The 26,371-nt window shown below is 35.1% G+C and overlaps 4 protein-coding genes across 4 annotated transcripts; 1 reads left to right on the top strand and 3 right to left on the bottom strand.

Annotated features, from left to right (window-relative positions):
- Positions 1-5,924: 5,924 nt before the first annotated feature.
- Positions 5,925-9,773, top strand: LOC111877155 (uncharacterized). Its single transcript, XM_023873710.3, has 9 exons — positions 5,925-6,549; positions 6,813-6,904; positions 7,299-7,999; positions 8,255-8,325; positions 8,425-8,514; positions 8,618-8,755; positions 8,848-8,937; positions 9,053-9,137; positions 9,249-9,773. Exons 1-9 carry the CDS (start codon positions 6,178-6,180, stop codon positions 9,392-9,394), a joined length of 1,785 nt encoding a protein of 594 aa, XP_023729478.1. The 5' UTR covers positions 5,925-6,177; the 3' UTR covers positions 9,395-9,773.
- On the bottom strand, positions 9,247-12,146 carry LOC111877231 (flavin mononucleotide hydrolase 1, chloroplatic). The gene is made up of 7 exons (XM_023873788.3): positions 11,873-12,146; positions 11,402-11,477; positions 11,171-11,222; positions 10,980-11,094; positions 10,585-10,655; positions 10,413-10,500; positions 9,247-10,285 (listed from the first exon to the last, which is right to left on the bottom strand). The coding sequence occupies exons 1-7, from the start codon at positions 12,106-12,108 to the stop codon at positions 10,135-10,137; spliced, it is 789 nt and encodes a 262-aa protein (XP_023729556.1). The 5' UTR covers positions 12,109-12,146; the 3' UTR covers positions 9,247-10,134.
- Positions 12,147-14,981: 2,835 nt separating this feature from the next.
- On the bottom strand, positions 14,982-17,365 carry LOC111877326 (GDT1-like protein 4). Its single transcript, XM_023873884.3, has 9 exons — positions 17,075-17,365; positions 16,900-16,968; positions 16,401-16,532; positions 16,198-16,296; positions 16,015-16,087; positions 15,823-15,908; positions 15,621-15,704; positions 15,395-15,454; positions 14,982-15,302 (listed from the first exon to the last, which is right to left on the bottom strand). Exons 1-9 carry the CDS (start codon positions 17,150-17,152, stop codon positions 15,114-15,116), a joined length of 870 nt encoding a protein of 289 aa, XP_023729652.1. The 5' UTR covers positions 17,153-17,365; the 3' UTR covers positions 14,982-15,113.
- A 2,353-nt stretch (positions 17,366-19,718) lies between these two features.
- Positions 19,719-22,408, bottom strand: LOC111877416 (uncharacterized). Its single transcript, XM_023873968.3, has 2 exons — positions 22,138-22,408; positions 19,719-20,965 (listed from the first exon to the last, which is right to left on the bottom strand). The coding sequence occupies exons 1-2, from the start codon at positions 22,387-22,389 to the stop codon at positions 19,814-19,816; spliced, it is 1,404 nt and encodes a 467-aa protein (XP_023729736.1). The 5' UTR covers positions 22,390-22,408; the 3' UTR covers positions 19,719-19,813.
- Positions 22,409-26,371: the final 3,963 nt, after the last annotated feature.

The following is a 26,371-nucleotide window of genomic DNA, read 5'->3' as shown; positions in this document are numbered from 1 at the left end:
ACCGCGAGTAGTTAAAAAAAATATTATAATAACACCATTTTATATCATATTTTATAATATATAAGTTTATAATAACGATAATAAATTTAAACCTAAGCTATACTTAAAGCAGGGTAAGCATAACTCACTTACCGGGAGGTTTGCTAGAAATCGGGCTCTGCGGGGGTGGAACTTTCCGAGCCGAAAAGCTCTTCTTCTTGGAGCCTTCAGGCGCTCCGAGGCTTTCTTCTAGCACTAGGGAAGTTTCCTAGGGCTTGGGGGTGTTTGGGAGGCCTATATATATATATATATATATATATATATATATATATATATATATATATATATATATATATATATATATATATATATATATATATATATATATATATATAGAGAGAGAGAGAGAGAGAGAGAAGAGAGAGAAAGAAAAGGGTTTGAGGTGTGAAGAATGAGGATGCCTCGCATGATATTTATAGGGGAGCTGGCCTCGGTTGCGCATGGCGCTCCTCGGATGGATGCAGCGCGTTCATGCAAACGTAGGGCGTAGGAGCGGGGCAGGTGTCCGAAGCTGTCTGGGGCGACGTGGCTTCTTCGAGACCAAGCATGCGAACACAGGGCGTTCCTTCTCTCTGCGTGGTTCGTTCCTTGGGCAGTCTCACAATTTCCACTCCCGACTTCTAAAATTCATAATTTTCGCATATGAGCTCTATTTTCAACGTTATTTATATCTACACGTAGGTAGAGACGTACTTTACAGGTTTCGTTTAGACTCTGTCGACTAATTTTGACTTTATTTTTAAAGTTATATTTTTAACAGGCCAAGTAAAGTCCATTAAAAATTCATAACTTTGTCATCCGACGTCCGTTTTCGTCTGTCTTTTTATTTTTGAGCTTCTATTAACGAGATCTTCGATTCTTGTTTAGGTTGTGTCGGCTAAAAATCGGTCGATCTAATATTCGAACTCCGGGCTGCATACTGCTATTCAAAATCTTAGAAAATTCATAACTTCCTTATATGAAGTCAGATTTGGACGTTATTTTTATGCACACTCTCGGTTTAACGTATACTACGACTTTTTTTTAGATCTCTAAGGCTAAAAATTATTTTATCGTAAACTCACTTTTTATGTCACACAGCGTCGTGTCGGTTTTGTCGCGAAACTTTAACATGTCATAACTTGGATTTCGGCGTTCTTTATATGTACGGAACCCTTGTGATATATACTATAACTTGGTTAAGATTATTTACTATAAATAAACTTCTATCAAAAATTCATTTTTAATGTTCATTGTCTCTAAATTGATTAGCCCAAATCTACGGGCGTTACACTAACTAAGCTAGTCTAATTGCCTATTTGCATACTACATTGCAACTATATCCTAACATACAGAGGATACATACTAGAGTATACAATATAGTGAGATAAACTCAGCTGGTGTAACGTCCCACAATTATCATAAAAATTTACATTTTTCATAAACTATAAGTCATACGAAACATTGTTTCCAAGACATAGTCAGAAAATAAGAGTATCAAATGATCTCTCAAGTATAAATCAACTGTATGATGTGTACGATCATGCCTTCACCTTCTCTCAATCACCATTGGTAACCGAAAACAATTACATACAACTAGGTAAGCACGAAGCGTAGTGAGTTCCCCCAAAATACCCCACACAACAAAATATATACAAACATGCATGTTGGGTCCACATTCATTAGACTGGATTACCCCTGAGCCCACATCATAAGTCTAGATTGCCCTCTGAGCCCTCATCTTATGTCTAGATTGTTGTCGAGCCTACAACATAAGTCTAGATTTCCCTCCCAGCCCTCAGCTTATGTCTGGATTGCTCTCGAGTTTGTTGGCTTCTGCAAAAAGCAATGTCACCTCAACACAACCACAATATGTCAACATATGCAATAGATAAACATATATAACCAACAATACAAGTAATCATATAGATCTACCCATCTAACAGAGCACTACAGCATAATATCATCCTATATACCAATATTCATAAAAAAACCTAGTGGGCCGACATTGGTGCCCTCGACCCACGAGTACAGTGAGGAAAATTTACCTTAAATTCTAAAAGATAAATGAACTGACCACTGCTCTAAATACCGGCTCTACAGGTCACTTATACATTAAACAAGGACCAATCCTCAATATACGACTCAAATTACTTCATTTGACCAAAAGTCAAACTTGGTCAAAGCCAACAGTCAACGGTCAAAAAGTCAAAAGTCAACATCCTGCCATATTACGCCATGTGTAACAGCTCTACACCCTTAGGGTTAGGGTTTTGGTCAGCAGTGGCTACGCCCTACATAGCAAAACCTACGCCATGCGTAGATCAATAAAAACATGTTCCTTATTCAACATCTACGCCCTGAGTAGGGCAAAACCCCCAACATCCAATTCAACTTCAGACAGCCATAACTTCTTCGTTTCAACTCTATTTTCGACATTCTTTATATGCACAGAAAGGTATTGAAGAGCCCCACAATTCTATCGAGATACTTTTAGCTTAACACATGTCAAACTAAAACCATAATCCATGCAAGAAGCCCGACATCTAACTTTTCTCAATTTACCCTTTGGTTCCAGCACATGAATCAAGAGCTTAGATCTCATAACCAATATTATCATCCTTCAATAAGGCCTCAACTTAAACTCCACAAAGCCCACATCCTTTTCTTGATCGATTTACAACCTACAAACCCTAGATTAAGAAACATCCCAAAACAGGGTGTTCCTGCTTAACTTACAGAGATTTCTAGCAAAAAAAACTGAAAAGTTGCAGATGGAACCTTGATACCGAGCACTTCTTTCTGCCCGACTCCCTGCTTCCTCGGAGCCTTGCTAAAATGAGATCCCTCAGAACCCCAAAAAACTCCAGAAGTCTGAATTAGAAAGGGAGCGATAAGTGAGTTTTGGTGTGAAGAATGAATAAGGGATGACTGCTAATTATAGACAGGATTTGGGCAAGGCGTGTCACGCCTACCTACCAAGCTTGCCGCGACTTTTGGTAGGTGCGAGGGTTGGCTACCACTAGTTCCACGTGTTCGATCCTACGCCTCCCATGCCAGGTAAAATCATGAATCTTTAAAAATCCATATCTTTCGCATACGAGCTTCGTTTTCGACGTTATTTATATCTATGCATAGCTATCAACGAGTACTACAACTTTCATTTAGACTTTGTTGGCTAATTCTCATCTCATTTTAAGTTTAACAGTCTAAGAAGATTATACTGCAAAAGACAATGTAAAATTCATAACTCTTTCATACGAACTATGTTCTCTATGTTCATTATAACGACGGATTGGTATTTACGAGATCTTTAATTTTTGTTTATATTGTTTTGGCTAATACTCAACCGATCATAATTTCGATTTATGTATCGCACACTGCTGCGCCGAAATTTCAAAAAATCATAACTTCCTCATATGAAGTCAGATTTAGACGTTCTTTACATGCACACCTAGTTCTAATAGAATCTTCTAAGGTCATCTCCTCTTCAGCTTCTGAAGTTACCACGGTCTGTCATCAAACCTCATAGGCTAAAGAGAAAGCTAAACAGGGGTTCAAGATTGAGTTCACTGGCCCTCGGAAGTTCGAGCGAGTTAAGCTTTCTTTCCTTCGTTTATTCCCTAATCCTCTTAACCGAGCGTTGGATGTGATTCCAAGAGCCGAACGAGAATGAATACCACACAGAAAAGTCAAGACCAGGCTCCCTAATGGAATGTTTAACTGATCCATTCCGGATCGTCGTCCAGTTCTTCCGGGAGGAAAGGGGCATTCTTCACTCCTTCGCGACGCCTCTATGTACTACATAAGGGGCGGACTAAGGGCGACCTAGTGGATAAATCAGGAATACAGAAACAAAAACGGCAATTGGACCAGAGAATGCGATTGCATTATAAGGTCACAATTGAACAGATCGCGCAAGTTCGAATTGACGCAACATGAAACCTATTAGTCCGAAAGCGCCGTGGAGAGCAACAAAAGTCCACAGACCGCCTAATTGACACCAACGAGTAAAATCTCCTTGTGCTTCAGGACCCCATAGTAATAACAAAGAATGTGCTAAACTATTCGCAGGAGTAGAAACTGCGGCAGTTAAGAAATTGCAGCCTGGAGAGTCTCTCTAGATTCCTGACACCGAAGGAGTGCTTTCAGATTGCAAAACTGTGCTTTGAGTTCTGGAAAGATAGGTTTCATAACATGGAATGTTTTATCCGTTTGATCCGTAGTATAGGCTGGGTTGCCTCAGCTAGTGAACGGCCAGTATTGTATGAGGTAGAGAACATTCTAACAATCCAGGACTATATGAAGATGGAACCAGTCTCCCAATGGTGTAAGGCCGTCGACTTATTGGGAAAAAGGAGGAAGATCACTTTGATCTCTTGTTTCGGAGAAATCAGTGGCTCACGAGGAATGGAAAGGAACATCTTCTATTTGATCTCGAAGTCCTCATATAGCACTTCTTCCAATCCTGGATGGGGGATCACTTGTAGGAATGACATAATGCTAATCCATGTTCCACACGGCCAAGGAAGCATCAGTTTTTAATCTCATTATGACTTGGTCGTTCAGAAGAGATTCTTTCTCGATCAGAATAGTGGAATGGAAGGCACTACAAGAAAGCTTTCGCTTTTACGATTACTACGACTTTCTTTTAGATTACTTAGGCTAATAAGCAACATAGCAACATATCTCATATTTACTTTTTACTATACACTTTGCCTTATAGGGCAGAACATGAAACTTCGAAGAATCATAACTTCTTCATATGAATTCAGATTTAAGCGTTGTTTTATATCTACGGTAATCCGTATTAATGTCTTCTACTTGTTTATGATGATTATTTTGGCTAAAATTCAAAAAATCATAACTTCATCATATGAAGTCAAATTTTGACGTTTTTTACATGTACACTTTCATTTTTACGATTACTACGACTTTATTTTAGATTACTTAGGCTAATAAGCAACATATCTCATATTCACTTTTTACTATACACTTTGTCGTATATGATAGAACATGAAACTTCAAAGAATTATAACTATTTCATACAAAGTCATATTTAAGCGTTCTTTATATCTACAAAATTCGTATTGACGTCTTCTACATGTTTATGATGATTACTTTGGCTAAAAAGTAATATATCTCTACTTTGAATTTTATAAAAACGTTTATATTAATTTCTAATGTAAAGGGAAAACAATGTATTACATATTTATTATATGGAATCCACATGTTGATTTAGAGAACATTCTTAACTTTCAAAATTCATCTGAATCATTGTTTGATGAAGAAACGAGGGTTAGGAAACCCCCAAAACCATATGCAAAAGTCCGTTCAAACATCTGTAAGGGAAATGTTATTTAGGGATTGAATCAAATAGAAGGATAAAGTTTAGAAACTTCATTCGAGCATATAATTAAAATTGGAATTCGGATTCCACATCATAACACAAACCCTATATAATGGAATAGAGAAATTAGAAAAGAAAAGTAGCTCTTATAGAAAGAAATTGATGAGGAAATGTATGAATCTTCACTAGGTCATCATCTATGCTTCAGAACAGCATGGAGAAAAGAAATTTTCCATGGAAGGAGAAGGAGCTTCCATTTTGCTGAATTCGTTTGAATGACTGAAGATTCAATCCTAAAATTATGATCCTTTGGCTAATATGATCCCTCAATTCAACTACTTGAAGCATTGTGATTTGTGAATAATTTCAATAAACATCTTGTTTCCGACGTTGAATCTTTAAGTATGCATGTTTAAGTAGGCAAAAAAGACCGAAAAACTTTTAGACCCGACTCAAAAAAGAACCGATCTCAACAAAGACAGACCGGCCTTGGACCCATTTTGCCCACCTCTAGACGAAATCGTGGTGGCAATACCTGCGGCCCTCCTGTCTTTTTAGTAGATAACTCTTTAAAAATATGGTTTACAGAGTAAACGAACGCAACCGGAAACAAACTGTCAGAAAGAATGAAAAAGTAAACGAACCAATGAATCTTTGTCTGTTGGTTTTTCCAAACTTCTAAAAATTCTTTTCTTCTTCACCTACACAAACAAATCCCAAGTTCTCCAAGATCTCCAGCAAAATACAAAAACCCAAACCCCAATTCTGTCCATACGTAATCGCTAAACCCAGAACCAAATCTTGCAAAAATGCAGTGCCCAAGCACTAACTCCTTCCGTTTCAATTCTTCTTTATGCGCTTGCAATCCAGGGTTCTTGTACAACGCCACCGCCAACATATGCTCCCCTTTCACCGTCTCCGGCGCCGACGAGTTCTTAGTCGGTACCGGAGTTGATTATTCGATCAATTTCCCAGAGACCATCTTGTCATTTGATTCAATCAAGAAGTACACGCAGTCGCAGGGCGTGTTTCTTGGTGCTACCCTTGTGATGATCGTGACTTGGCTCTTGTTCTGTTTTTTTGTGAGGTTTGGAGATCTTGGTGATGGAAGAACACCGTGGTATAAGATCAGATGGGCGATTAGCAGATTGGATATCTGTTTTGCTACTCGCCACTGGCTGGTAATCTTTCCAGCTCGTTTTTGTTCTTGAAATTTTGATTTGAGCTGCTGTTGAGCTTTTCAAATTCAAAATCGATGTGATTTTAGGTTATGCCCCTTTCGTATAAGGTCTAAAATCTAGGGTTCGTATTTAGTTTGAAACCTGACTACTAAATTTAGCTAATTTGAATGAATTATTGAATTGAATTGATGTTCTTGAGAGACATTCGAGCTTTGAAATTTTGAAATTTAACCATCTTTATTTATACTTTATTGTTTATGTAGGATGATCAGAAGGTTCTCAAGAAACGGAAAACAGAACTTGGGGGAGCTTTCTCAATTGCAAGTTGCATTCTTTTTATTGGTTTGTTTGCTGCGTGAGTGATTGAAATTATTTATATCTACATTCTGCAGTTTCATCAATTCTTGATCCTATGAAAATATATAGTTTGAAGCAAAATATAGGGATATTTTTCAGTTATTTAAAAATACTACTTAATAAAGACAAACATATAAGAATCTTGTGAATCCAAATCATTTAATTCAAAATCAATTTATCTGAAACAACGACAATTGACAATTTGGCGACTTTAATTGAAAACTTTTCAAAAAATGTGAAAACCAAATTAATGCAAAATTTCATGGGATGAATGGAATACTTTGTTTTTATGGTTCATGTCTTCCTCCTATGACAATTTCAATCCACATATGTAAAAAAATGGCCCATTTTGGATTATAACTACTAACAACTTAATTTGGCTACAATTACAGGTTACTTTACCAAATTATATCAAAAAGAACAATAGAAGTGCATAGTGTTGTAGCAGCAAATGCACCCGATTTAACTTCATTCCACAACGATATGGAATTCAACATCACAACAATTTCCACCATGAGTTGTTCAAATATTCGAGGTCTTGGCACTTTATACACAGGAAATCCCGGTTTTTTGGATTTTAGAACAAACCCATTATCCACTTTTGCAAATTTTTCATGTCAAAACACTACAAAGGGCCCAAAAGTCACCCTCAAATGCAACAATTGTCAACTTCTTCGTGACAATTTTTACACTTCGTGGCATTTCCTTGATCTTCCAAATACGCCCGCGAGTGCTGTTGGATTTGAGTTCAATTTAACTGCAAAAGACCATGAACGCGAACATCATATGAGTTTTGTGAGTGGGATTTTGAAGAATGGAAGCGGAAATAATGGGAAATTTGTTACGTTTAGAGGTAGGGATCCGAATATTTTGCAATTTAATTTATTTCCACGGATTTACCGGAATAAACGTGATCTTAAACTTATACAACCGCTTCTTCATGAGTTTCTTCCTGGATCTTCGTTTGATGAGATTAATCAGTTGAGGGGTTCTTTACAAAGTTCTAATGATGGATTTGTTAACATCACTTTTCATTTGAATTTCCTTTCATCGTATATTGTTGAAGTTGACAATCAGAATGTTTCGGGTCCAGGTTAGTATCTTATCAAGATTCAAGACTATGCTATTTCGTTTTTGACTTAATGTGCTTAATCGGTTAAGCACTTATTCAGTTACTCTTGAAAACTTTATATGGTTGTTTCTTTTTGACTTAATTAGGACACCAACTTGTTACCTATTTGTCCTTTTTCCTCTCACGTTAAAATTGATGAATATTGTGAAAAATTGTTTGCTGGAATACAAGGGTACAATGGTCATTTGATTCTTTTTCTTTTTTCCGAGGATGCAGTGGGCTTCCTTGCTGATTTGGGTGGCTTGTATTGTATTAGTATCGGCCTTTTTTTCTACCTTTTGGTGCAAGTATGTTTTTCTTATTTTCCCAAGATTACGTTACATAAATTTTTATCTATTTTAAGTTTTTAACCATGTTTTAGTTTTTCTAAGTTAATTCCTGTGTAGTTTGAATACAGATTCAAGAAGTTTCGCCATGAAGATAGCATAATGAGAAGGATTAGAAGTCAAAGGAAAGCACAAGAACGATGGGACAAGGTAAAGTTCTATTTTTTTATAAAGAATTCAACTCATGTCTACTTTAAGTTCGTTGATTTTTTTATGCCAAATGTGTTTTTGGTTGCTTAATGTTTGAAAATAGTTGAGGAAATATGTAATATTTACATGGGGTCGTGGTTCATTGCCTCCTGAAAATGAAGGATCATCAAAGAAACGAAAGCATCATATAAGAAAAGATACAATCAGTTTTAACACCAAAGTTAGCATACCCGATGAAAAGGTAATGACTTTTTTATATATTTTTTCTTGTGGTTAATTGTTTGTTTTTGTAACTTTTTTGTTTTCTTGAATTTATGTTGTTTTTTTTCACAGAAGTTTAGTCAAGAGAAAGGTGAAGCCCGAGGAGTGGCATGCTGTTTTGGTAATTCTGGATCAATCCCTGTGGAAAGAATCTCATCCCAAGTAAGTTGCATTATTTATTTATTTTTTTGTTATATTCCAATCACCTTTTGTCACATTAGTAAAAAAACTTGCATTTTTGGAAGATTTTGTGTACTTATATTAATTTATTCAACAGGTGGCACAAAATGAGGGGTCAGGTGATGTGAAATATGAGAAAGAAAAGGTTACCAATAATGACATACCTTTGCCACCTTCTTTAGGTAAAATTACCATAATGCTCTCCAATCAAAATGATGTCGGAAATGATAAAATTACCATTATGCCCATCAATCCGTTCGTTGCATTGATTTTATTTGTCTTCTTGTTGGCAGAAATCAAACCTGGTTCAGAATTAAGTGCTTCAGAAATCCAGAAAAACCTTCAAAACTTATACGAATACAATGTGATGCTTCGAGAGGAGTTGATTGTTGCTCAATCGATGCTCCATACTTTAACATCGAAAGCTTCTGCATCATAGCATCAATAACATACAAATGAGCTTACGTATGAGAAGTGAAAAGCCCATTTTACCCTTGGAACCTGTAGGGGTTGTGCAAGGAGCATAGCACCTCGGTCACAAGGAAAGAAGAAATTTCACATGAAATTGTTTTGTTAGTTGATATGGGCATAAAAGAATAGTGTATGATGGTGTTTTAGTTGTATATGGCTTGTGCTTTATACTTTTTTATTGTTTGCCTTTGAAATGTAAGTTTGGTTTAGTGTTGTTGTAGATAAGGCTGTGGAAATAGTCTCATCCCAAGTAAGCTGCATTAGTTGTAGGATATGAGCAATTCTTTCTCATAGTTTGAAGTTTGAACAAAGATTAAGGGATAAATGCTACAACATACTTTCATTTATTTGTGTATTATAGCATCCTGCTTTTATTTCTTATTATTACAACATTATACTTTGAAAAATGTAGCATGTATATGCCATGTTTGGGATCATTCTATAAGAATTAGTTATCTTATAGGCATAAAGCACAAAGTTTATAACTTTATCAGACAAGAAATGAATGTATGTCATACTAGGGGCCATTCTATAATAGCTTTTTTATTTTTTGTCATCAAGCATGTATAAAAAAAAACGAACCATGTGTTCATCAAGGAACACTGTACATACTTCAATCAAAAGAATCATACTTTTTTTTTCATATTTCTTACAACAAAAGAAATGCTAAAAAATGTATGAACCATTATTGGGGATGGTTTCATAGTTTCACAGCCCATGTGTTTGCTGAAACTTGTTTTTCATGTTCTTGTTATCAAATTTGATGCCCAAAAGAGATAAATCCTGCTTCAACAAATCTGCATTCTTGAACTGTAATCCAATGATGCCAGCTTCTTTTGCAGCCTCTACATTCTTCATCCTGTTGCATATTTGTAAAAAAGTTGGGACTGTTATTTCTCAACGTAAATGATATTTCAATTTGATAAACATATAACTTTAATATAACATAGATTTAATTGCACTCAGACCCTTTATAACTAGAATACCTGTCATCAATAAAGACACAATTATGTGGCTCAGTGTCAAGGTACTTTATAACTTCTGAATAGAAAAGGGGATCAGGCTTTCTTTTTCCTGAAATTAGGGAAGTATATACTAAAATAATGCATTATCTCAAAAGGATTATATTCTCAAAGGGGAAATAATGTTTATATGTACCCATTATACATGAACAAAATGTCCAAGATAAGTAGGAGGAAATCTTCAATTTGTCCTCTATCATTTTGTACCTATAAAACAATAAAGAAAAGTGAAACATCATGAAAAGTGAGAGATGGAAAAGGGGACAATGTCACTAAATAGTAATCAAGTGTCGCATTTTTTTCCATGGGTTTTCTTCAAAAGGCTTAATCACTCAACTTTTTTTTTTGTTCCATTGTTGCATGTTCAGTTAACCATGTTTTAGTTTTTCTCCAATGTTGAAACATAAAATGTCACTATCGTTGTGAAATTTAGGATCATTGAGCAAATTGTCTTTTTTTATATGTAAGAATAAATATGGATTTATTCATTTGACAAATAAGTATGTGACAAACCTTGCAGTTCAGTCATACCATATTGGGTAATTTGTAAAAGCATGCATCTCATAGCCATTATCTTTCAGTGTACTAAGAAGTTCTTCAACACCTTCAATATATGAGTATCCTTGTCTTACACAGCTTTTGAGACCTAAAAAAGGAAATCAAATTAAGTCATGCTGATTGAAAGCTGATTTCTGTTGATTACTAAATCTTTTGTAACCTACCTTCCAAGTCAAATTGTCTTCCATCTTTGAAAAATATTCTTTCTAGTTCCATCTGAAGAAGATATTCTTTAATAATGTAAGCCAAAGAAGCCAAATTTCAAGTGAACCACAAGATTCTTATATGTTATGAATAAATCATAAACACCACTTTTAAATAGGAAAGATCAATCAAATGTTACATGGGACATTCTGCAAAAACTAGTAATATGAATGATGAATGTCCAACAATACCTCATCAATGAGACCTTTTTCAAACTCAATCCACGCTGTAGGATGTTTGCAGTCTAATAGTTCCTTCATGGACATTCTGTAGAGCATAAAATATCTCAGAAGAAATGCATAATAAGTAACCCCTAATTAACAAAATCAACCATATGAATTAGTTTTCACAGTCAATTGATATAATCTTACTAACCAAATCAGAATTCCTAATAAGTAATCCCTAACAGACTGTAACGAGAACCCATAAAGAATTTGTGGATTTAAACACACTATATTTGACCTAAGAGGTGAAAATTTCCTCCAGATTAGTATTCAATATAAATATCTATGTAATTGCATGTGATACTTAGTCCAAACTATAACAAAGGGGGATACTCCGTTGGATCAGGTCCAGCAATAGAGACAGTAAGATTACTTGACTAAATCGATCTTCATTAGAAATATGATGGGAATTCTGAAAGTGAAACAAAAAAAAAGTACCCGAAGAATGCAGGGATGTCGTGGTAAAAAGGGTCGCGAACAATCGTGTCCATTATGTCGAATAGCAAAACGGGAAGCTTTCTTGTAGTGATGGTGGAAGCAGAGGCGGCAGCGGCCGTGACATGGAAAGCCATTTTTGTTGCAAATGATTTGGGGGAGGATCTGTAGATGAGAGGAAAGCTCAGGGTGATTGTTTGAGTGGGTCTGAATGACAGTGGTGGTATCAAAGCTGCCATTGAAAATATCGCAACTTCTGAACATAGCAAAATCGTGTGGTATTACTGTTACATTTATAAAAGTAAAATGGAGAAAATATTATAAATTAATTTACAGAAAGGCCCTCTTCGCACCATCAGATTTGACAAATGTTGTGGATTGGACTGATTTATATTTTATGAATAAATCTAAATTTTTTTATTTTAAAAAAATAAAATCTTTAAAAAAATCTTATTATTTTAAGAAAGTTAACAATAAGTAAAAAAATTGAATAAAAAAGCTCAAGAAATCTGTAAATTTCTTCACTTTAATCTCTTTTGACCTGTTTAATAGATTATTGGAACAAACCATTAATTTTCCTAATATAAGAAGATTTTTCTACAGATTTTTTCAAAATTATAATGTATAAACATATTTTTATGTATTTTTTAAATATTTTTAAGTATTCTTATATATATTTTTACTATGTATATTTTTTTAATTTTTCATATGGTTTTTTACATTGTTTATATATTTTAAATGTATAAACATATATTTTTTTACGTATTTGTATAATTTTTAACGTATTTTTATGTATTTTGGTATATTTTTTCATGTATTTATGTACTTTCTAAATATTTTTATATTTTTTTACGTATTTATATGTATTTTTAAGTATATTGGCAAATTTTTTTACGTATTGATGTATTTTTATAATTCAAGTTTAATTATAAGCTAACTATAAGACCTTGTAAAAAAAAGAATACACTAGAGTATTTCAAAACAAACATTTTTCAGAAGCCATCATTATTAATCAACGTCATTTTGCAAGTAAAGTCTTCAATTTTTCTTGAATTCAGTTTGTAAATGAACAAAGTTTACGAATAACTTTATTAACGACAAAGATATACGTAAACTTTATTCATCTACAAAAAAGAATTCAAGAAAAATGAAAGAATTTATCTGTAGAAATGGCATTGATTGCTAAGGACCGTCTTTGAAAAATGTTTGTTTTTAAGTACTTTAGTACTTTTTATCTTCATTTATAAGGTATGATAGTTAGCTTACAATAAAATTTGAAGTAAAAAAAAAATACAAATATGTAAAAAAAATATCAAAATACATAAAAATACGCAAAAAAAATACGTTTACACATTTAAAATACATAAAATATGTAAAAAAAAACTATATAAAAACTTAAAAAATATATAAATACATGAAAAATATACCAAATTCGTAAAAGTACATAAAAATACTTAAAAATTCATATAAATACGTAAAATATATGTTTATACACTTAAAATGCATAAAAACATTAAAAAACTTTAAAAAAATACATAAATACGTAATATATATATATATATATATATATACGTTTATACATAATACATTACATAAAAATTTTGAGGAAATCTGCAGAAAAGTCTCATTATTTTGGAAAAATTAACGATTTTGTCTCATAACCTATAGATCAAAATAAGTTAAAGTGAAGAAAATTGTCGGTTTCTAAGGTCTTTCTATTCAACTTTTTTTGGTATTTAATAGTTAATTTTCTTAAAATAATGAAACTTTTCTGGAGATTTCTATTTATTTTACGTAATATTTTAAGGAAAAACCCACTTCACCACCCATGAATTATTTTAGCTGGTTTACCACCACCACCACCATTGCGGCAAAAAGTGAACACTCCGCCCAATTTTCATTGATTGTCATTCAACACCAACTATATAATCTTTGCATTCCCCAGCTCTATCCACGACACCATCATCCTCTCTTCCGCTGTTTGATTCTCCTCCCCACCACCACCAACTCATTTGCTTCCAGATTACAACAAACATGAAAAACCAAAATAAATCCATAGAAACTTGAATTATGAAATTTATTCTGGAAAATCATCAACACAGTGTGATCGGAGAAAGACTTACATTGGAAAACTAAACTCCGACAAGGAGAATAAAAATGGAGCATAGAACCGTAAGACCTTAAAATAAGATTTGGAAGACATAAAAAAGCTAGTTAAACTTTATTGTTCATATTGAATAGCAAAAGAGACAAAAGTTAAGGTTTGTAATTTTGCCGAATTAAATTAAAGAAGGGTGATGTTTGGCTTTACGAAATTTAGCCCAAAAGACTAATGTTATTTAAAAGCCCTACAAATTAGTTGGGAAGAAGTTTTATGGTTTTATTGTAAATAACACATAAGATGGTGAGAAGAATAATAATAATAATAATAATAATAATAATAATAATAATAATAATAATAATAAAGAGAAGAAAAGAAATATTTCTTGTATTTTGTCACTTGATGCAAGGTAAATAACAAAATGAACTGTATTTTTTTATCTTTCTGTTTGATATTGTATTTTTTTGTTCTAAATCGAACATTGCATTTTCTAATTTTATTCAATATTGACAATTTCAACTCTTGCTATGTTGAGTTGGAAAATGATAATTTTGTTCAATATTGACAATTTCGACTCTAGTTACTCAGTTGCCATGTTGAGTTGGAAAATGGTGTTGATATGGTATGCTAATTTGACATGAAAGTCGCCACATTATTATTTTTTTCAATTTTGACATTCCGTTATTTTATCTTCAAAAGTCACTAAATTATCATTTTTCCAATTTCAAACATCATCAAAAATATCATTTTCTAATATTCAGCTTGTTGTTTCATGATGTTTCAAGTCGAACATCTTCATCCCAAATATCCATTTCTCCATACACTTTGTGTAGCTCATTAACAACTTTTTGTTTGATTTGAGGTCTTGAATTGCAAAACGGATTCATACTAAAGTTAAACCGTGTCTGCCTTATTGCAAGTCAATTAGTGGGACTGATCCAATGCAAGGATAAGTTACAAGATTTTTGTTATGAACATATGTATGCTGAGACCCGTGCCAACAATATATAATGCACACAACACAAGTGTATTGTTTTGACTATTGAATATTGAATATTGATGGGTCAAAATATCAATCAACATAACGTTTTACATAAACTAATATTAATACAAAAAGAATAAAACAAAGTGAATTACACGAGGTTATAGAGGAGGGTAGAAGTAAGATGAGAGAGAAAACCCAAGAAATAACAAACCCCCAACTGTCGCAACCGTGCCTTGTGAAATTTTTGATGCCAACATGCTTCCCCCAATTACTGCTATTGATGTACAGATCGTGTGACCTATTGTTGCCCCTAATGCAACACCAACTGCATTTTTATGTGTCGCTAACTGCAAATTCCAACCACAAAACTCATGTTCTCACATACTTTTTAAACATCATTTATCCAGACAACACTTAATGGTAAAAACAAAAATCTTACAGCAATAGTTGCTATCTGGCTTCGGTCCCCCCACTCTGCTAAAAATGTCAGTATAAATGACTGCAACCACAGAAGAGAGTCAAAATAATATCATCAGTTAAAAGAAGAAAGATAAATAGGTAAAAAGGTTAGTGTCTTAATACACTAAGTCATTTTATCCAGATTAAGTCAAAAAGAAACAGCTCCTATATTAAATGAAAAGATGAAATAAAAAACAATATTATACCTCCAAAAAAATAGGAGTACAGAATCTAGAAAAGAATCTGCGGGCAGCTGTTTTGCCTTGTCCAGACTCTAATTTCTCTTCCACCTGCATATATTTTGTAATAGAATCAGATTTCTGGAATGTTTTTTGGGTATTTAATAATGAGGTAAAGCCTAAATTTATATAAAAACTATAACCCTTAATGGGGAAAAAGAAAACATACTTCCTCCATCTCCTTTTTTTGAGATGCTTTTGAATCTGATCTCCAAGCAATATAGAGCAAACGCAGCCCAAAGAAGGCATAAAGAACTGCATTGTAGAAAAAAACAATTTAGATGTCTTACAATCTTTATATTTTATATGAAATTTTAACTTTATATATAAAAAAGGTCAATACTCAATAGTCAATACATGCCTGTAGCAGCACTGTTTGTGTGTTTTCTTGATATCAGATTTGGAACAATCCTACCAAGCCCTGTAGAAAGTATCTACATACCAAGTAAAACCAAACTAATATGATTTTTCATTGTTGCAATTAGTGTTGTGGATAAAATATGTTATCTTCTGAAAAGGGTATCAAGAAAAGTAGCAAACTTACAGTCATTACAAACAGAGCACTGAGTGCACCTGATAGAACAATTGACTTTGGATGACGCATTGCCATAAGAGCTGCTATAATAAAAGTTTCATCTCCAATCTACATGGAAGCAATAAATTGAATATTGGGTTATGTAATTTTGAGAAATAAACATTTGTGGAAACTTATTTGTGCCTATAAAAAAGGATAGGGAAAGAACATACCTCACTGACAAGAATCATTGACAAACTGGCAAAAAATGCATCCAAAACACCAAGACCAGGATCCAAATTTAGTACAGCTTTTGGATCAATCTTGTCACCTATAACATTGTTTTTAATTCTTTCCACAACAACCTGTTTAAAGTAAATACACGCATTAAGATGTATGATGAATAATAATTAGAATCTTATTCAAACCTCAACGTAGGAAAGAGGAAACTTATAAATTAGTATTGAAAGAGTTCATATGTGTCTAAATGCTCATCCGCAACAGAAGGGTTTCCAGTGTATAGGGGTTTTAACAGTTTAAAGTCAGTTCACAAATCACAATATTATAGCTATATGACCTTGAATTTACTGTTATACCTCTAGATCCCAAATTCCCTGTATGTTGAAGTGACTTAATTTTTTCAACTTTAATCATGTCTTTTGATAGACGCATGTGATATGAGTAGAATGTAATTACAACCATATTAAAAAAAATAGGGTTTTGTATACTCACTTTGCTACGCCGACCTAGATCTATAATGGATCCGGTTGAGTCGTCCTTCTCATTATCACCGGCAACATCCTGAAAACAACAAAAATAAACAGAATTCAAATCAATTCTCCGCAATGGATAGCTTTGGCTCATATCCTATTCAATTGCGAATCAAGAAAACACATAAAGAATATACCTGAGCGAAAACGCGAGATGCGACGAGGAAAACGAAGAGGAATAGAATGACAAAACCATGATTTGCACGCGGATTCATGATTTGTCTACTACAGGATGACCGGAGGGGGATCTAGGAAGAAATAGAGATGAGATCGGAGTAGAAAGAAATGCAACTAGTGCTGCATTTCTGTGAATGAGGAGGAGATTTGTTAAGTTGTTGGCGAGGTATATAAGCTGGGTCGGTGTGCGCGTATGGTTGATTACCACATAACGGAAATGCGAAGGAAAGTTGACCCCTTTGATGAATTTTGATCCTTTGAGGATTTTACTCTCCGTATTGTCGATAAAGAATTAAAGATTGCTGAAAAGTGAAAAGACTTGCTTTGTTTTGTACTTCTACCAAAATATTAGACTTGGTTGCCCCTATCAACTTCTTATGTTACTCGTATTTATGTTATTCTTTAGGGGTTGTTGGGTATGTTTTTCAAAATAAATTATTAACTTATTAAGTTATTAACTTTTTAACCAACCCCATTTTTTAACCAAAAAACCAAAAATTATTGGCTTTTTCAAAAGTGAAATATGTTTTTCAAAAGCACTCTCAAACACCCCCTTAATAGTTGGTAGTTGGATGATGTTACTCTTTATATTTAAAAGCTTTTTATTTACACATAAGTGATCATCGAAATTTTCAAATATGAAGAAATAACCCAACTGTTTTCGGTTTTACCAAGATGATTATTTTGTCAGAAAATATAGAGCATTTCAGGCTTATTTTGTACTAACTATATGTCAAACTAAAAGTATATAATTCTGACATGAAAAGGACATTTTAGATTAAAATTTCGAATTTCGGATTCCATGTGAAAAACTATTCTAAATTTTCAAGAAAATGTCTAAAATCTAATTAACAAATCCAAAATTTCAAGAAAATATTTCGTTTGTATTTAAATCTAACAAAAAAAGGAAACATAAAGAATTGGAAATAGATACAGTACAAGGCATAAAATGTGACTTTTTGTTGAAAAAAAAAATGATTTTAAACATTTTCGAAATAGATAAATAATGTTTTTAAAAAGTATTGATGCATACGAGGAAAAAAATCAAATTATATATCATTGAAGTCCGAGATTGCCATTTCGGAAATGGTGGGCATTTTTTGAAAATGCTAAAAGTTGAGACATTTAGGTTGAGTTTAGCGACGTGGGGCAATGGTGGTGTCAATGATGGCAACGGTGGTGGTGGTAGTGTTGGCAATGGTGGCGGCAGTGGTGGTGTTGATGATGACGACAGTGGTTGTGGTGGTGGTGGTGATGGTGATGGTGATGGTAGGTCGGTGATTGTGGTATTGGTGTTGGGTGGGTGGGTGTGGGTGTGGGTAAGGGGTGAGTTTGTGGGTGTATGAGTGTGTGTGTTTGTGGGGGTGTGGGTGGGGGTGGGTGTGGGTGTGTTTGTAGGGGTTGGTGTGTGTGTGTGTGTGTGTGTGTGTGTTTGTAGGGGTATGGGTGGGTGTTGGTGTTTGTGTTTATGGGGGTGGGCTTGGGAGTGAGTGTAGGTAGGTAGGGGTGTGGTGGGTTAGGGGTGTTAAGGTGAGGGTAGTAGAGGTAGATGGGATGGGAGTGGGTGTTTATATTTTAAAAAAATGGAATTAGAAAAATATGGAAAATAATGATTATCCGTTTTCCAAAAAAATTCAACTTCTTTGTAATTTTAGAAAAACGGTAAATTTTTATTTTCCATGAAAAATTTAGAAAAATAAACGAACTAAACGTGTTTTCAAAATTCTCATTTTTCTTGGAAATTTTTTTCAGAAAACTATCCATTTTTCTGCAACTAAACGCATAGTCAAAATTCACATGGACACTAACTCAACATCTTGTGAACCAATTTTAAATGACATTGTAGGCAACCTTACTGTACTGACTATGCAAATATTTACCGGATGACCTTTCTAATATAATGAAATTCATTACTTTAGAAGACCAAAAAATAACATATGTATTTTTTAAACCAAAACTAAAAGTTCATATAAGTCATGGTGACATTATCCCTTAATCAAACATAACAATTGATTACTAAGATTTCAAAATGCAATAATTAGATTATCAATCTAAGCACAAACTCACGATATGATATGCAACCCTTATCTAACATCATGCTAACAAAACACTAGTAAATTTACAGTTTATCAAAATCAGAACTTTACAACAAAACCCAAAAGATGATTTTATCTCAAATTTAAAGAAATATTCTAAACCAGCTTGATCTTTCTTAATCAAGTCTGCTTAATACTTCTAATCAACTTCTACTCAACCCAAATCCACATTTGCAGTAATGATTATTTTTCCTCAAGTTTTACCTTCAATTTCACATCTATCCTTCTACTCTTCTTTCCCTTTTAGCACTAATAGAAATACCCTCTTACAATTGAGCCTCTTACTTTTCGAAAATAGTTCAAAATCCTTTTGCTCCTCTTACTTGTTTCGTTGATCTCCCAAGCTTACATAAATGAGTCGGTTTTGATTATAGTTTATTTCTAACAAGTCAAATAAGTAAAAAGATTAATGAAGAAGATTGTTTAAGATGTATTTTCAAATCAACATCTAAAAACTTATGTCATAAGTGTATTATCATATAACTGCCATAGTTAACAAAAGTAGATGTATTTTCAAATCACCACATTTTATTCATAAAACTTCAATGTAGGTCATAAATTATCGGTCACCCAAAGTACATAACATAACATAACATAACATCCTCACTTCTTGACCAACCGCTCCTTCATTCTCTCAACCGCACTCCTAAGCGTCCCCTCATCCTTACAAAACGTAAACCTCACAAGATTCTTCCCTTCCTCTTTATCCAAATAAAAAACACTCGTAGGAATCGCCACAACACCAACTTCCTTAATCAAATACTCACAAAACGCCACGTCATCCGGAAGCCCAAAAGGAGTATGATCCACCACCACAAAATAAGTCCCACTTGACGGAAACACCTTAAACCCAACCGCCTTCAACCCATCCACCAAAATCTCCTTTTTACCCTTGTAATCCTTTCGCAACTCCTCATAGTACGAATCCGGGGCATTTAACGCTACCGCTGCGGCATACTGCATCGGGGTGGACGTCGCAAACGTAAGATACGAATGTGCTTGTTTGACTCCCCATAGTAAGTGCGGTGGGGCGATCGCCCACCCGATTTTCCACCCCGTCAACGAAAAAGTCTTCCCCAAGGAATTCATAGTCACGGTCCTTTCATACATCCCGGGTAAGCTCGCGATCGAAATGTGGTCCATTTCAAACGCAAGCTTATCATAAACCTCATCACTAAAAACCAAAACATCGTTTTCGATGCATAACAACGAGATTTGTTCGAGTTCTTCTTTTGTAAACATTTTTCCGGTTGGGTTATGCGGGGTGTTGAGAAGAATCGCACGTGTGTTTTTCGAGATTTTGGATTTGAGTTTCTCGAGAGGGAGGGCGAAATCAGGAGGTTGGAGCGTGATGCAGGTGATTTTAGCTCCAGCCATTGAGAGTGTAGCTTCGTATGAGTCGTAGAAAGGGGCGAAGAGTATGACTTCGTCTCCGGGGTTTATTAGGCCGAGGATGGTTGCGGCGATTGCTTCGGTGCACCCCGAAGTGACTGTGATTTCGGTTTCCGGGTCGATTGTGATTCCGGTGTCTTTTTGGAATCGAGAAGCGATGGCGGAATTGAGATCGGGGATTCCGTAGCCGCGTGCGTATTGGTTTTTACCGTCTTTGATGGCTTGGATTGCCGCGTCTTTCACGAAATCTGGACCGTCGAAATTCGGGAAGCCTTGGCCGAGGTTGATCGCGTTGTGTTTGATGGCGAGTGAACTCATTTGTGTGAAGATTGTGGTTTTGAACTTTTCCAACCGCTTTGCCACCTGTAAAAATAAAACAATAAATGATTACTTCTTCTTGTGGAAGGTCTTATGTGGTATAGTTGTTGTAGGTGGTGTTTGTTGACCATTTTCAGTTCCATTCCAATCCCTCTAGAACGAATTTCCACCATTCCCATTCCTTCGAACCAAACGCTATCTAGGTTAGAATGTGTGGTTAATTGGAATCAATGGCATAGCATGGGTCATGGGATTAGCTTTGGATTTGTGTGTGGGAGAGAGAAAAGAAAATATGGTGAGATGAAGGGTGATTTCTACACCTAGTGAGGAAGAAGCCTAGGTTAAAACTTAAAAGAGAAAAACAGTATACATATTTACTTTCATGACAATAATCCTAGAACACCATACCTAATATTATGTCCTAAAGCTATATTTATAAGCTTCTGTTTTCAATTTTCAGGGTGTCAACAATGGTTACCTCCTTACAAAAGTATTAAAACACAAAATCTAGGATAGCTCATAACAGAGGAAACTGCATGAAATACCAGTTATCTATGAGCATAGTTAAATTATCATTAGCGAAAAAAGAATATTTTATGGTCATTGCATAAAATTTGTGCAGCAAGTATCTAAATGATTCTTCAAGAAATATATTTAAGATTCAAGATAGATGTCTTAAAGCATCGTCTAGATAACTAGCTAACTCTGATTATTAAAAAATATATAAGTAGAAACATCTATTTACGACCAAGAATGCTCCTAAATTCATTAATCCCCCAAATCAACTTTCATGAGTTATTTCACACCTCAATTTCATTTCCAAGATTAGTAGCTTTTCCAATATGGGAACAACACAATCGCAAAACCTTATTATTTGATATTTTAAACAGAATTGTTCTTTTCCAGGTTCATCTTTTCTGCAAAACCTTAAACCAGGCACATGCAGAACAAGCGATGAGCAAATACAAATTGACATCAAAAACATCGAAAAACCTTATTATTTCCAAGATTATTAGCTTTTCCAATTTGGGAACAACACAATCGAAAAACCTTATTATTTGATATTTTAAACAGAATTGTTCGTTTCCAAGTTCATATTTTCTGCAAAACCTTAAACCAAGCACATGCAGAACAAGCGATGAGCAAATACAAATTGACATCAAAAACATCGAAAAGCTGGATCGAAGACGCAGAATCAGTGGGTATTTTGAACGAACCTGCAAGGGATGCTGATTGATCGGTCCATCTTGCGCCATAACAGTGGCCTCGCTTGCAGTGGAAAAGGTTGAAACGGAAGATGCCCTAACAATTGGGAAAGAGAGGCTGCTGCTACTCTTATTCTTCGCAGCAATGTTGGTCCACAGAAAGGGTTTGAAAAGGGTTATTCGAAGTGAAGGTCTGAAGCACGCTGGAAGAAGAAGCATTTCAGTGGAAAGATCCAACCGTCCAGGTGCGTTGAATGTGCGCATCTGTGAAGCGAAGAGAAAGGGAAATGACATGATCCATTTCTAGCCTGTTGGGTAGCGTTGACGATCCACGGGTCGGGTAAACATTTATTTATGGAGTATTTTAAACGTATTTAGAGTGGACAAAACTGTAAAATTAGTCCTTGTGGTTTGCAAAAAACTTTGGATGAGGTCCAAAAAGTTTTCGACTTGCATTGAAGGTCCAAAATCAAGAATTTTCTTTGGTTTTGGTCCTTGAAAATTTGAAAAGACTATTTTGCCCTTATTATTTCTTTTTTACATTTTCTTTATTTGTATTAATTGTTTTATAATTAAAAAAAAAAAAAAAGCAAAAGCAAAAAAATGGGCCTACAAACCCCACCCCACCCCACCCTATATTTCTTTCTCGTGTTCTTTCCCTCTTCATCAAAAAGACATTGACTTTCAGATCATCTCCATGTCTCTCACCCCGTCGAGAAGCCCTAATGGTCGCCACCCCTTCTGGTCGGTGAGTATTTTACCTCTCATCTCCTCCATTCCTCATCCTTCCTGAGCCAGTGGATTTACATCTTGGAGCTTGAAACCTGCCTTAACCTTAATGAAGTCGACAACGTTGAATCTAGTAACAAATCCGAAATCTTGAAACGTTCTAACTTGTGGCGACATACTCATCTCTTTCCCTTAGCCGCCAGAATATTTTAGGGTTTCAATCCAGATTTTGATTTTGTGTCTTCTGCAAATTTCTAGGTTGGTTTAGAATTTGTATTTTGATTTTCTGCAATTCTTGTTCATCATTGTGTTGATCATTTTCTACGATTCGTGTTCACACTGATTTTGTGTTTTCTGCCTACTCATGGAAGAAACCACTAAGTCAATTTTTTTTGGACATCACAGGTTTTTTTCAATGGTTTTTAAACATGGATTTAGCTAAATTTTATCATTTGGCTACTGTTGCTCAATTTGTGGTTATCAAGAGCTTGAAGAGTTTGTGTTGGGATGCACTTTGACTTGAGGTCCATCCGGGAACTGCCTCAATTTGTGATTGTAACACCTTCATTTTATTCTTCCTGTTTTGATTACAAAAATACTTTATGTGGCTGTTCTGAAAAATCCAATATTGTATCAAGAAATCGACCCTTAATGACTTTGGTGTCTCCACTGTAATTTTTCGGATTACAATACACTTAATTAGGATGAATTTTGGTGTTCTAATTTTAAGTGTTTTAGGCATAATTGCAAATAAATTTGATTTTTTGTTGGCCTTTGCTTCTACAATAATTTTATACGTTTTGATGAATGGTAAACTCATTGAAGAAGAAGGTTGTTGCAGATTCTGGGTTTTTTGTTCATATTTTGTGTGAGTTTTGATTTGCAGGTGATGTGTGATGAAGAAGAAGATGGGAAAGAGAGTCAAAAGAAAGAGAGAGAGAAATTGGGGTACGGTGGAGAGGAGGTGGTTGAGATTTAGTTTTTTTTTTAATTATTTAAATACCAAAACAAATAAAGAAAATAGAAAAAAGAAATGAAAAGGGTAAAATCGACTTTTCAAGTGTATTATGGACCAAAAACACAGAAAAACCTTGATTTTGGATCGTCCATGCAAGTTGAAAACTTTTTGGACCCTATCCAAAGTTTTCTGAAAACCACAGGGACCAATTTTGCAGTTTTGTCTTTAGAGTGAGTTATATTAGATCGTTTACGTGATTATAAAAAAATGATGGATTTAATTTTCATTTTTAGTTCTTATTTTTATAGTTCTTGGATGATAATATTGCAAAGGGTCATCATTAATGTCTTATTCTCGACTTTTTTTAAGCAAAGAAATGAAAGAAAATTAGAAGAAGGTTGTGTTATTAAGATTTTTTTAGGATGAGAAGGAAAGAAAGACATTTCTCTAAAGTTTTATTTAATGAGAGAAAGTTAAGGAAACGGTAAAATCTTTACTCTTGAGTTTATTTATTGAAAAGAAGAGGGGATAAAATAGTCAATTCTTTTAGAGACTGTAACATCCCAAAAATTAAAACTAAAAATTTTGATTTTTAAATTAATAAAATCATTATCCAAAACAACATCATAGAAATCATGATAAATCACAGTGTATCAATAATCATCAAAGTACATCAGTGTAATATAAAATACGGAACAATGTGGTGTGAGCACTACGATCATCTCGGGCTCTTCCCCTTCGAACCAGAAGTACCTGAAACATAAATTGAAAATCGTTAGCACAAAGCTTAGTAAGTTCCCCAAAATACCACATATCATACATATCAAACACATAATGGGCCCCGCCCGGCATCGAGCCCTGCTCGAAACAAATCTGTCAATCATCAAACCCTGTCTGGCATCAAGCCCCGCCCGATATCAGGTCCTGCCCGGTATACAGATAAACACATAGCACATAGCACATGCAAGAATCACGCAGGCAACTAGCATCCTAAACATAATTGTAACATCCCAAGTTCAGAAGCAAGAAGTTGGAGGGTGCTAAGTGTAAACTAAGAAAGCTACTCGACGAGTAGGTATGCTACTCATCGAGTCGGAGCGGGATTGATCGCGGGTTTAAGTGGTCAACTCGCCGAGTCAGCAGTTTGGACTCGACGAGTTAGTGCTGAAGAGAGAAAACCCTAATCTCGAGAGTTGCACCCTATTTAAAGGACTTTATGTCCTTCCCCCAACCTCCTACTCCCCCTAAGAGTTTCAGAAAACCCTATTTTTGTGTGAGGCTTCATTGTTTAGGAGATTGGGACTTGGAAGGGGAAATTGTTGGAAGGAGCTTGAGAAATTGGAAGCTAGCATCAAGGGGTTTGTATAGATCTGGGATCTACATCAAATTTGGGCACATCTCTGAGGTAAGGAGCCCTTATCTTAAGTTATTTCCTTTGTGGTTCATCCTTGGTGGTTGTTTTGGGAGTTCTTTAACTTGTTTTGAGACCTATCTCGGATTTGGAGTTAGATCTGGGGTTGCTACTCCAGATCTAGACTCATGATGGCCTAAAATGTCATAAAGCTTCAGTCTTTGAGTTGTTGGTGAAGCCCCTTTGTCTAACACCTAAGCCCTAGTATGTTTTTGGCCTATATCTCCTTGGTTTCACGTAAAGTTTGCAACTTTATGTGAGGGTTAGATTGTAGAAGGGTGGATCTATGGATTGGAGCCCCTGCATGGCTAGAAAAGCTTCTGAATGGATTGAGAACTGGAGAGACTCGGCGAGTCACATGGGTGTACTCGACGAGTTGTATGAACATAAGCATGGACTCGGCGAGTGGAAGAACAACTCGGTGAGTCTGTTGAAGATTGCCTTGGACTCGGCGAGTCTGTTCTTGGACTCGGCGAGTCTGGTCGCAGAGCCCAATCTCTTTTGGTTAAAGCCTTGGATTAAGTGAGTCGGTCGGCGACTCAGTGAGCCGAACAGGATGGGACTCAAAGATCGTTGGACTCGATGAGTCTTGGGGCGAATCGGCGAGTTGAGTCGTATTATGGGAGTTTCTGAGTATAGGAACTCGACGAGTCGTCGGGGTGACTCGACGAGTAGAATCAGTCAGGAAGGTTGACTTTGACTGAGGACTTTGACTTTGACCAAGAGTTTACCAGTTTGACTTCCAAGGGTATTTTGGTAATTTTGGGTATTTATGGAATTGGTTGTTTGGTAGTGTTGTGTGGTGAAGATCGTGTCGGTGGTCGGAGCAGCTTGGTCTTATCTTTCCAGTTGGCAATTGCAGGTGAGTTCTCCTCACTATATCGACAGGGTCTACGGCACCAAGGCCAGCCCTTTATCGGATGGAAATCCGGGTATTGTTTGTTATGTTATTGCTTTGCTAGATATGCATCCTGGTATTTAGGATGGTGTTATGTTAGTGACCTGGTTAAGTTCGGTACCCGGTATATAAGGTAATGTTATGCTAGTGATTGGTTGGGTCGGAATCCTGGTTAGGATGTTGCAATGTTATTGATATGCTAGATACATCCTGGTTTAGGATGGTTGCTATGTTATTGATATGCTAGATT

This window comes from Lactuca sativa, chromosome 9, assembly GCF_002870075.4.
Source record: "Lactuca sativa cultivar Salinas chromosome 9, Lsat_Salinas_v11, whole genome shotgun sequence".
Taxonomy (NCBI): Eukaryota; Viridiplantae; Streptophyta; class Magnoliopsida; order Asterales; family Asteraceae; genus Lactuca; species Lactuca sativa.
The sequence above is the reverse complement of the archived record's forward strand: the minus strand, read 5'-3'. Positions and strand labels throughout refer to the sequence as shown.

Bases quoted from the DNA above. Each gene is read 5' to 3' on its own strand.
- LOC111877155 (XM_023873710.3), top strand. From the start codon at position 6,178: ATGCAGTGCCCAAGCACTAACTCCTTCCGTTTCAATTCTTCTTTATGC. The intron at 8,326-8,424 runs GTATGTTTTTCT...ATTCCTGTGTAG, and splicing joins TTTTCTACCTTTTGGTGCAA to TTTGAATACAGATTCAAGAA. The intron at 9,138-9,248 runs GTAAAATTACCA...TCTTGTTGGCAG, and splicing joins ACCTTTGCCACCTTCTTTAG to AAATCAAACCTGGTTCAGAA.
- LOC111877231 (XM_023873788.3), bottom strand. From the start codon at position 12,108: ATGGCAGCTTTGATACCACCACTGTCATTCAGACCCACTCAAACAATC. The intron at 11,478-11,872 runs GTACTTTTTTTT...TATGCTCTACAG, and splicing joins GACATCCCTGCATTCTTCGG to AATGTCCATGAAGGAACTAT. The intron at 10,656-10,979 runs GTATGACTGAAC...ATTGTTTTATAG, and splicing joins TTTACAAATTACCCAATATG to GTACAAAATGATAGAGGACA.
- LOC111877326 (XM_023873884.3), bottom strand. From the start codon at position 17,152: ATGAATCCGCGTGCAAATCATGGTTTTGTCATTCTATTCCTCTTCGTT. The intron at 16,969-17,074 runs GTATATTCTTTA...TGTTGTTTTCAG, and splicing joins CATCTCGCGTTTTCGCTCAG to GATGTTGCCGGTGATAATGA. The intron at 16,533-16,899 runs GTGAGTATACAA...TACTTTAAACAG, and splicing joins ATCTAGGTCGGCGTAGCAAA to GTTGTTGTGGAAAGAATTAA.
- LOC111877416 (XM_023873968.3), bottom strand. From the start codon at position 22,389: ATGCGCACATTCAACGCACCTGGACGGTTGGATCTTTCCACTGAAATG. The intron at 20,966-22,137 runs GTTCGTTCAAAA...TTATTTTTACAG, and splicing joins TCAATCAGCATCCCTTGCAG to GTGGCAAAGCGGTTGGAAAA.